The sequence below is a fragment of the Emiliania huxleyi genome (genome assembly GCF_000372725.1).
Source record: "Emiliania huxleyi CCMP1516 unplaced genomic scaffold EMIHUscaffold_1062, whole genome shotgun sequence".
Lineage (NCBI taxonomy): Eukaryota > Haptophyta > Isochrysidales > Noelaerhabdaceae > Emiliania > Emiliania huxleyi.
Window position 1 is genome coordinate 50 of NW_005202036.1, and position 9,719 is coordinate 9,768.

At 63.1% G+C, this 9,719-nt stretch overlaps 3 protein-coding genes across 3 annotated transcripts; 1 reads left to right on the forward strand and 2 right to left on the reverse strand.

Annotated features, from left to right (window-relative positions):
• Positions 1 to 1,594: 1,594 nt before the first annotated feature.
• On the reverse strand, positions 1,595 to 2,664 carry EMIHUDRAFT_251235 (hypothetical protein; the record flags this gene model as incomplete). Its single annotated transcript, XM_005792617.1, has 2 exons — positions 1,595 to 1,741; positions 1,843 to 2,664. 2 exons carry the CDS (start codon positions 2,662 to 2,664, stop codon positions 1,595 to 1,597), a joined length of 969 nt encoding a protein of 322 aa, XP_005792674.1.
• Positions 2,665 to 5,375: 2,711 nt separating this feature from the next.
• On the reverse strand, positions 5,376 to 7,297 carry EMIHUDRAFT_446787 (hypothetical protein). Its single transcript, XM_005792618.1, has 2 exons — positions 7,068 to 7,297; positions 5,376 to 5,851 (listed from the first exon to the last, which is right to left on the reverse strand). Exon 2 carries the CDS (start codon positions 5,818 to 5,820, stop codon positions 5,542 to 5,544), a length of 279 nt encoding a protein of 92 aa, XP_005792675.1. The 5' UTR covers positions 5,821 to 5,851; positions 7,068 to 7,297; the 3' UTR covers positions 5,376 to 5,541.
• Positions 7,298 to 8,687: 1,390 nt separating this feature from the next.
• Positions 8,688 to 9,464, forward strand: ATPVD1 (vacuolar H+-ATPase V1 sector, subunit D; the record flags this gene model as incomplete). Its single annotated transcript, XM_005792619.1, has 4 exons — positions 8,688 to 8,749; positions 8,832 to 8,888; positions 8,981 to 9,187; positions 9,291 to 9,464. Coding segments are annotated over exons 1-4 (480 nt in total), but the record flags the coding sequence as incomplete, so codon positions are not given.
• Positions 9,465 to 9,719: the final 255 nt, after the last annotated feature.

Sequence of the window (9,719 nt, forward strand, 5' to 3'; positions counted from 1 at the left end):
GGGGTCGGTTGGGGGCGCGCGCGCACATTGTGGCCCTCGGCTTTAATTGGCCAAAGTACAGGTTTCGATCCGGGCCACCGCAAATTTTGATCAGCAAATTTCGAGGGGCGGCCGCAAATTTTGAGGTAGATTTTGATTGTCAAAACGTGTCCGTCTTGGCACAGGATAGAGCATATAGGCGGCGAACACCAGGTGCGCAGACATCGCGACTCTGCCCGCTCGCTCGACCCTTTTGCCGCGAGAGGGCGCCGGCCGCGTGTAAGAGGTCGCTGGCGCCCTGAGGCGGCATTTGGTGGCGTGGGCAGTGCGGAACGCTACTGGCGGCGTGACAGGGCCTCTCTCGGCCGCGTGTGCCGCCCATCGGCACGCGGGTGCGCAGATATTGTGCGACTCTCCCGCTCGCTCGACCCTTTTGCCGCGAGAGGGCGCCGGCCGCGTGTAAGAGGTGGCTGGCGGCCTGGCGCCCTGAGGCGGCATTTGGTGGGGTCAGCGTGCGGTGCTGAGTCTTACTCGTCGGCGCTGCGGCCAGATCCCAGCGCAGAACTCTGCAACGCTGGCATACAAACACAAGAAGACTAACCCTAACCCTAACCCTAACCCTAACCCTAACCCTAGGTCAGCGTGCGGGGCTGAGTCTTAGTCGGCGCTGTGGGGCCAGATCCCAGCGCAGAACCCTGCAACGCTGGCATATACAGACACAACAAGACTAACCCTGACCCTAACCCTAACCCTAACCCTAACCCTAACCCTCGCTAAACGCTAACCCTAATAACCCTAACCTAACCCACCCCCCAACTCCACACCGCAAATGTGAAAGATCTTGATGAAAATCAGGCCCGGCAGCAAATTTCTTCAAAATTTTCGCAGGCGCTCCGCGCCTGCAGATTTTGAAATAAATTCGACAAAATTGGTACCTGGCCCAAGGCTTTAACCACAGGATTTTGTCGAATTATTTCGAAATCTGCAGGCGCGGAGCCCCTGCGAAAAGGGTGAAGACATTTGCGGTGGGGGGTCTTTCCCTTCAACGTTAGGGTCGGGGTTTCGTAGGCGTAGCCCGTAGGGGGGCGTAGCGTAGGTTAAGGGATAGGGATTAGGGTGCCCTACGTCCTAGAGCGCGCGGGTCGTCGGCGTTCGTTCGGGTTAGGTGAAGTGAAGCGTCATATCTAGGAGGTATTTTCTTCTCAATCACAAGGTCTCTGTGAACAGGGCCTCCAGGGCTCGCACCTCAACGTACCTCTCACATAGACCAGCGCGCAGCGCCAATGAGCTTGGACGCATGAGCCCCGCTACACAGCAGTGCTTGCCATATTTACGTACTGGTACACGCCGGTCGCTCGTGAAACCGCCGAAGCGGCCCGGGCACATGAAACCGTTTTAGCGACTCGTGCACCCGGGTGCAGGCGGCCGACCCGCTCGCCAGCCACGTGTCTCGCGGCCACGTGTCCAGGAACATGAAATTATGAAGCTGCGGAGGCGACACTTCTCGAGAAGTAGGTGGTAGCTACTTTCGGACACAAGCGGTTATCGACCAGTAGAGGAGAAACCAAGTTCAGGATGCGGCTGCTTGGACACCCATGCAAGACCGAGAGCGAAGTCAGCCCGTGCGCTGCCTGACATTGCGCGTGGGTGTGACGCTGCCCGCTTCCTGCGAGCTGTCCGCAACCACGGTGGCCTGCGAGCCGACACCATTGGCTGCTTGAACAATCTGTTCCAGCTGGCCTGTCAAGTCAGCCATGTTGGGCTGGCACACATCCAAGAGCACGCCGTGTTCACGCACGTGCTGGACCAGCTGTCGCCATCCCATCTCGCCGTGTTCCCCGGCTGCGAGGGTGTCCAGCGCACCGACGATGACAACGCGAGCTTTGGGATGTCCGCGTCGTACGTGCGCGTGACCTTGGCTGAGAGTGAGCCCCGTGTGGCTCCACCCTCATTAGAGAGGGCATTGCGCAGGGCCGTTGCGAAATCGGTCATCGCCTCTTCATGGCCCGTGCGACTGGCGGTGGCGAAGGCAGCAATCATCGCCTCCCTTTCAGCTCGGGCGGCGGCAGCGCTAGCCTCTCGGTCAATGCGGGTAGCCGCCGCATTGGCGGCTGCGATGGCTGCAGCGATCTGATTAATGTCGATTTGCGACGGCAGTTGCGCCGGGTTTGCCTCCTGCGGTGGCGCCTGCGTCGGTGGTGCCCCTTGCGGCTGCGGTGGCTCTTGCGCCTGCGGTTCTGGCTCTTGCGCCAGGTGCGGCTCTTGCGCCTGTTGTGGCTCTTGCGCCTGTTGTGGCTCTTGCGCCGGGTGCGGCTCTTGCGCCTGTTGTGGCTCTTGCGCCTGGTGCGGCTCTTGCGCCGGGTGTGTTTCGGCATCGCGTGCTGCAGTGCTCCGCGTGCCAACAGTGTTGCCATGCAAGGCGTGCATGTACTTGTTCCACGATTTGTGGGATATCGCCCAATTGTAGGCGATGACACCGGTTCGGCAACCGGTAATGGCGTATTGAAACGCGTCGATCAGGACGCATCCGCCGCTACCACGCTGCGCGAGCGCGGGTGGCCCCCTCCCCGCCCTTGGGCTTGGCCGCCGGGCGGACGACCGGACCGCGGCTTGGCGCGGCGAGCGAGGCCGACCACGGGGATGGGGGCCGGTGGGGATGGATAGCGTTCGTGTTGTTGGGCTCATGAACGGGAGGGCGGCACCCCCCGGTGGCGCTCCGGCCGGTGTGCGCTTGGGCACGTGCAGTTGGATTCGGGTACTTTGCTGGTATGGTATCTGTAAATAAGTGGAGTATTTACTTTCACACCCCTTGGGGTGTTCACGACCACTTGCGGTCATTACGCACTTGTGCGTTCACGCCCCTTGCGGCGATCGTTTCACAGTCTCATCAACCGTTCAAGGAAACTAAAATACGCCAACCCCCCTCTCAAGGAACTCCGGACGACGCCAGCCCTCTTGTGGCTTCGACGCACACGCTACTTCAGCCACAGAGTCTAGGACAGGTCCATTAAGACTTTTCAGTCGTGGGGGTGGCTTTTGTTATTCCTTTCCGGTTTTATCATGACCGACCACAACCACGTCCGCCGTGGTTGCCACTACCACGTCCGCCGTGGTCCTGTTCGACTCTATGAGTCGTGGTTCGACTCTATGAGTCGCTGGTTCGATCATGAGTTGCCACAACCACGCCCGACGTGGTTGTGGTTGCCACGCCCGTTCCCCCCCTGGTTCGTCAAGCGCCCGCCGTTCAAGTTCGGCGATTCACATTCATGGGGGAGCGGGAGGTGATTACCCCGTGTGTGGGTGTGAACAGGAATGTGCCACCCTGAGAACGAGCAGCGCACCCCCCCAACGACTAGCCGATGCCCGAACATCCTAGTCGTTGCATATGTATTAGCTCGTTCCTAAGCTATGGTGTCATGCTGAATGAGTACGGCGACGCAACCTCCGTCTGCTCACCACCTCTGTATGGGTGGGCGTCATGTCTATTCATGCGTGAGAGGAGAGTCCCAGCGCCTGTCCGTTGCAGGGGCGGCAGGCAAATTGTCCTATGCCTCTTCAATGCCATCTGCAGATTCACCCTCGTAGTATTCGTCCTCGGCCGTGGCGAGGTAGTGCTGAACAACACCGTCATCTTGCTCCTCATTTGCTTTGGAAGCTGAGTCGGCGATCTTTTCCAGGATCTCGTCCCGGATCTTCTTGCTGTAGCACAGCTTCGGGTTCTTGTACCAGCAGTGCTTGATGTGATGGTCCTTGCCACAGACCTCACCGTTTGGGAAGCGGTACGGGCACCGCGTGACCGGCTGAGTGCACTCGCTCCTGTTGTGGTTACCGTCGCAACGGGAGCAACGGCCCTGTAGGCCCGAGTCCCACGTTGCGGTGGGTTTGGAGGATCCCGGGGGAGGCTTGTCTCGCTCTTGGCGTCTGTCCCCGTCGTCGCGCCCCTGCCGATCACGAGGTTTCTCTGGCCCCCTCATTGGCTTGTCAGCCCGCCTCTCGGGTGCAGTATACAACAACCGCGCGTGTTGAACTTTCGTCGACTGGAGTTTTGTCTCCCGCGTCAGCGAATCTTGCATGTTCTCGGCCAGCTTGTCGACGTGCTGCTTGTAGTCATCTGTCGGCTTTCCGAGCAATATGCCAACACCGCTGATGCACGACTCATACATGCCCTCGGTCTCAGCGTTGACCGAGAAGACAAAGTTGTCATAGAGTTCCGCCGCCGACGGCTTTGGGTCGAGGTCGTCGACGCGAGAGAGCCAGTTGTTTTTGAACACCTGTGGGCTCTGCTCCGCCTGTAGGCGCATGTCGCGCAGCATCTGCCGTAGGATGGGCTGGACTTGTTGGCCGCCCATGAAGTCCGCCTTCAGAATCTCCATCGCATGCACACCGCTGTTGCCGGCGCGCTTAGCTAACGATTGCTTGAGGTCAGGGTCGGCGATCGCCGCGCAGATGTACTTGAGTCCCTCTTGGAGGTTCGACTTGTGCGTTTGGAGCTCCTTTACGCTTGTCGGAGCCGGCGGTGCTGGGCCGAGGGTGTACTCAGAGATACCCTCTATCTTGGCCCAAGCCGTGAAGCGCGCCAACCACTCCGCCATCATTTGCGGGGTGATGTTCTTTCCCTCGAGCTTTGGGATGTCCGCGTCGTACGTGCGCGTGACCTTGGCTGAGAGTGAGCCCCGTGTGGCTCCACCCTCATTAGAGAGGGCATTGCGCAGGGCCGTTGCGAAATCGGTCATCGCCTCTTCATGGCCCGTGCGACTGGCGGTGGCGAAGGCAGCAATCATCGCCTCCCTTTCAGCTCGGGCGGCGGCAGCGCTAGCCTCTCGGTCAATGCGGGTAGCCGCCGCATTGGCGGCTGCGATGGCTGCAGCGATCTGATTAATGTCGATTTGCGACGGCAGTTGCGCCGGGTTTGCCTCCTGCGGTGGCGCCTGCGTCGGTGGTGCCCCTTGCGGCTGCGGTGGCTCTTGCGCCTGCGGTGCCTCTTGCGGCTGTGGTGGCTCTTGCGCCTGGGGTGCCTCTTGCGGCTGCGGCTCTCGGTCGGTTGGCGGCTGGTCCCGATCCAGTGTTGGCGGTTGTTGCGCCTGTGATGGCCCTTGCGCCTGAAGTGGCTCTTGCGCCGGTGGTGGCTCTTGCGCCCGCGGTTGTGGCTCTTGCGCCAGGTGCGGCTCTTGCGCCTGTTGTGGCTCTTGCGCCGGGTGCGGCTCTTGCGCCTGTTGTGGCTCTTGCGCCTGTTGTGGCTCTTGCGCCTGGTGCGGCTCTTGCGCCTGGTGTGTTTCGGCATCGCGTGCTGCAGTGCTCCGCGTGCCAACAGTGTTGCCATGCAAGGCGTGCATGTACTTGTTCCACGATTCTTGCATTTTTGCTCCCGGCTAAGGGAGCAAGCAAGCCCACTCAACCCCAAGTACTCACCGTTTTACAGTGGTGTTTTTGTCGCATCGGCTGCAGCCTCTGCTGGGGCGGAACGCGCGGGGTTTTCGGCGCGATGCCCTCGGCGAGTACACGCTACAGCACCGCCGCAAGCTCTCCTGCGCGCGCGTGACGTGTGGGACGCGTGCGCTGCGCTCAAACGTCGCGATTTGGCGATAGGCGTTCGAGCCGGCGCACAACGGATAGGTGCGCCGCGCAGGGGGGGTCTGAGGGGTGCGAGAGGGGGCGTGGGTCGGGCGCGCACCGGCTGGCTCCGGGAGCGGCCGTCACGTCGAGGAGTGGGGCTGTCGGCGGCTCGAGCGCCGAGGCGTGCCGCTGCTGTGCCGTCGACAGCCCCTCTTCCGAGCCGGCGCGTGGAGGCGAGCCGCGGCCGGTGTCGCTGGTGTCGCTGGTGCGGTGGCGGCGAGGGTTCATCGGCCGGCAGCGAGAGCGACCGTCATGAAAGGAGGGGGGGGGGCTGTCGGCGGCCCGTGTGGCTCTAGGCGCGCCTACGCTGCGCCGCCGCGAGCCTCACTGCCGATCCGGCGCCTGGCGGCGGGGGCGAGCCGCGAACAATCGTCGCTGGTGGTGGTGGTGCGGCGGCGGCGGTCGCCCTTCACTCCAGCCGCGGCTCCGTTCCCGCCGCCGCCCACCGTGCACCTACCACACGCTGCCGAGCAGGCACCCGGCTCAGGGTGGAGTCGGTCGGGCCGTCGGTGCCGGAGCGGCGGCAGTCCATCGTGTACGTGCACGGCGCCTTTGCGCGCCGCGTTGCGGGGCGAGGCGCGCTTGGCGGAGCGTGTGGTGCGTGGAGAGGCGTGTGTTGTGGGGCTGTCTGTCCTTTGTGCTGGCTGCAGCCACAGCCTGCAGCTTCGGTGTTTGTGTTACTCAACTTGTGCGGCTGGCCGCATTTTGGCACTGGTTTCTTCCTGTCTTTCTTGACGTCTAGCGGAACCACCGCCGAGAAGTTCTCCCGCAGGGTTGCTCTAGGTGTGATGTGGGTCCGGGGTTGTGTTTTTGTGTGAACAACATCTCGCGCTCATCTCCGACTGGTCGTTGCGACATCCCATGCGCCGCACGCCGCAAGAGGTGCGTCGCCTTCAAGGCCAGAGAGTCGCGTTGCGCGACCTCGCGAGCCGTACCGAGCTCAACGGTAAGGTGGGCCGTCTCGCGGGAGCTGACGGTGAGCGGTGGAAGGTGGAGCTGGACGGCAGCGGCGAGGTGGTGAAGGCTCGCGAGCGCAATCTGGAGCTGACGGGCCTCGCGGAGACCGCCTCGCTCGCTGCCGCGCTCAACGACAAGCCGTATGAGTCGTACACATTGCCGCCGCTGCACCTCCCTCGCTACCACCATTATGTGCGAGCGGAGGCGAACGGACGCCGCGAGCCGACGCTCGAGGACGTGTTTCTGCTCGAGTACGAAAAGTTCGACGACGGCAGCAAGCTGTGGCCGGTGCTGGAGAAGGAGAGGGAATGGTAACTCGAGGCGCGCCTCCACGACTTCCTGCTCGCCGACGGCTACGCGGCACGTACGCGCACTTGCCGGCCTCGAGGCGCGCTCTCCTTGCGCGGCATGCCCTGTGGTGTCAGCGCTTCGCCTCGGAGCCGCTCGACTGTACGAGAGTCGGGCTCCGGCCCTCGGTACCACATCAGCGTCGGCGTGCTCCCTTCCGGCCGCGACAGGCGCGAGGCGGGTGGCGGTGCGGCGGCTGCTGATGCTGCTGCCGCGCAGAGCTGTTCGTGCACCCGAGAAGTGGCACACAGCTCGAAGGCGGCGTCGGCGACCGCCGCGCTGGCTCTCTCTCCTCGGCAGACGCCGCGTCGCGTCTCGGCGGCGGCAGCTACTTCGCCGCGAGAGTAGCGAGGCGACGCACGCGCCTCCGCTCTGCGGCAGCAGCCTCTAGCGAACGCGCCGGCATAGCGCTGGGCCGGGCGAGGGCGAGCCGAGAAACACGTGGTCACGGCCTTCGTGTGAAGAGGTTCTTGTTTTCTTATCACCCTATCTGTGAATCGCTTATCCGGCGCTCGAGGAAATAACACCGTTCGGGCTTCAAGTTACTGTAACGGCGAAAGACGAAACGGAGGAAAACGCGAGAAAAGAGAAGGGCTATTGCTGAAACTCTCTCTGAGAAGAATAGGTTTGCTGCGCTGTAGCGGCGACAGGCGACGGCAAAAATGCAAGCCCCGCCCCTGGCCACTGTTTGTGGGATATCGCCCAATTGTAGGCGATGACACCGGTTCGGCAACCGGTAATGGCGTATTGAAACGCGTCGATCAGGACGCATCCGCCGCTACCACGCTGCGCGAGCGCGGGTGGCCCCCTCCCCGCCCTTGGGCTTGGCCGCCGGGCGGACGACCGGGCCGCGGCTTGGCGCGGCGAGCGAGGCCGACCACGGGGATGGGGGCCGGTGAGGATGGATAGCGTTCGTGTTGTTGGGCTCATGAACGGGAGGGCGGCACCCCCCGGTGGCGCTCCGGCCGGTGTGCGCTTGGGCACGTGCAGTTGGATTCGGGTACTTTGCTGGTATGGTATCTGTAAATAAGTGGAGTATTTACTTTCACACCCCTTGGGGTGTTCACGACCACTTGCGGTCATTACGCACTTGTGCGTTCACGCCCCTTGCGGCGATCGTTTCACAGTCTCATCAACCGTTCAAGGAAACTAAAATACGCCAACCCCCCTATCAAGGAACTCCGGACGACGCCAGCCCTCTTGTGGCTTCGACGCACACGCTACTTCAGCCACAGAGTCTAGGACAGGTCCATTAAGACTTTTCAGTCGTGGGGGTGGCTTTTGTTATTCCTTTCCGGTTTTATCATGACCGACCACAACCACGTCCGCCGTGGTTGCCACTACCACGTCCGCCGTGGTTACGTTCGACTCTATGAGTCGTGGTTCGACTCTATGAGTCGCTGGTTCGATCATGAGTTGCCACAACCACGCCCGACGTGGTTGTGGTTGCCACGCCCGTTCCCCCCTGGTTCGTCAAGCGCCCGCCGTTCAAGTTCGGCGATTCACATTCATGGGGGAGCGGGAGGTGATTACCCCGTGTGTGGGTGTGAACAGGAATATGCCACCCTGAGAACGAGCAGCAGCCTAACCGGGCGGGGCTCTGCTCCAAGAGACCTCGAGCGTGCGTGCGTGTGCCTCGACTCGCAGACAACACAGAAGATCCGAAAACCTAACACAAACACTGAAAAGATTTTCGCAACAAGCTCCCTCGCACGACACGGGGCACCGGACTGGCGCGCACTGGCAACGCACTGAAAAGAATTCCGCCTTCACCTGTGGCTGTGCACCACTCCCGACCGCCACCGCCAACATGTCGTCTGCGCGGCCCTTCCCGACGCGCCAGAACCTGCAGGCGCGGCCTGCGCCCATGTCCTTTTTGCTGCCCTCCGCCCCGTCGACGCGGCTGAGCGTCCGCCGCCTCGCCGCGCCCGCAGATCATGAAGCTCAAGTTGGTCGGCGCCAAGAAGGGGCACTCGCTGCTCAAGAAGAAGGTCCGCCGCCGCCGCCCGTCCCGCCACCGCGCCGCGCCGGCCCGCCACCTGCCGCCGCACCACCGGCCCAACCATCGACCTCTCGCGCACAGGCGGACGCGCTGACGATGCGGCTGCGCGCGCTGCTGACCACAATCCTTAAGGCAAAGGAGGCGATGGGCAAGGCCTTCAAGGACGGCAACTTTGCGATGGCGGAGGTGAAGTACGCGGCGGGCGACATCAAGTCGGCCATCATAGAGAGCGTCGGCACGGCGCAAAAGCGCGTCGAGACGAGAGTGGACAACATCGCAGGAGTAAAGGTGCCGGCGACACTTCCGAGACGCCTCGCCCACCGCCTCCGCTCGCACCCGCCGTCGGCACGCCCCGGACCCGTCCGCCGACACGGTCACGTCGCGTCCGCAGGTGCCCGTCTTCAAGGCGGTCGACATGGCAGACGCGCCTGTGGACTACACGGGCCTCGCGCGGGGAGGGCAGCAGGTGACCAAGGCGCGCCAGACCTTCTCGGCGTGCGTGGACACGCTCATCCAGCTGGCGACGCTGCAGACCTCCTTCCTCATCCTCGACGAGGCCATCAAGGCGAGGGCGGCCGCACGCGCACGCGCACACGGCCCACCCACGCACACCAGCCGGGGCCCGCACCCCCCGGTGCCGCGGCGGCTGCCGGCGTGGAGCCGCGGAGCATGCCCCCCCCGCCCCCTTCCTCGAGCGCGTGGCCTCCCTCTATTCACCCCGCGCCACCCCGCCCCTCCAGGTGACCTCGCGCCGCGTCAACGCGCTCGACACCGTCGTCATCCCGAGGATCGCCGGCTTCGTCGACTACATCGTCTCCGA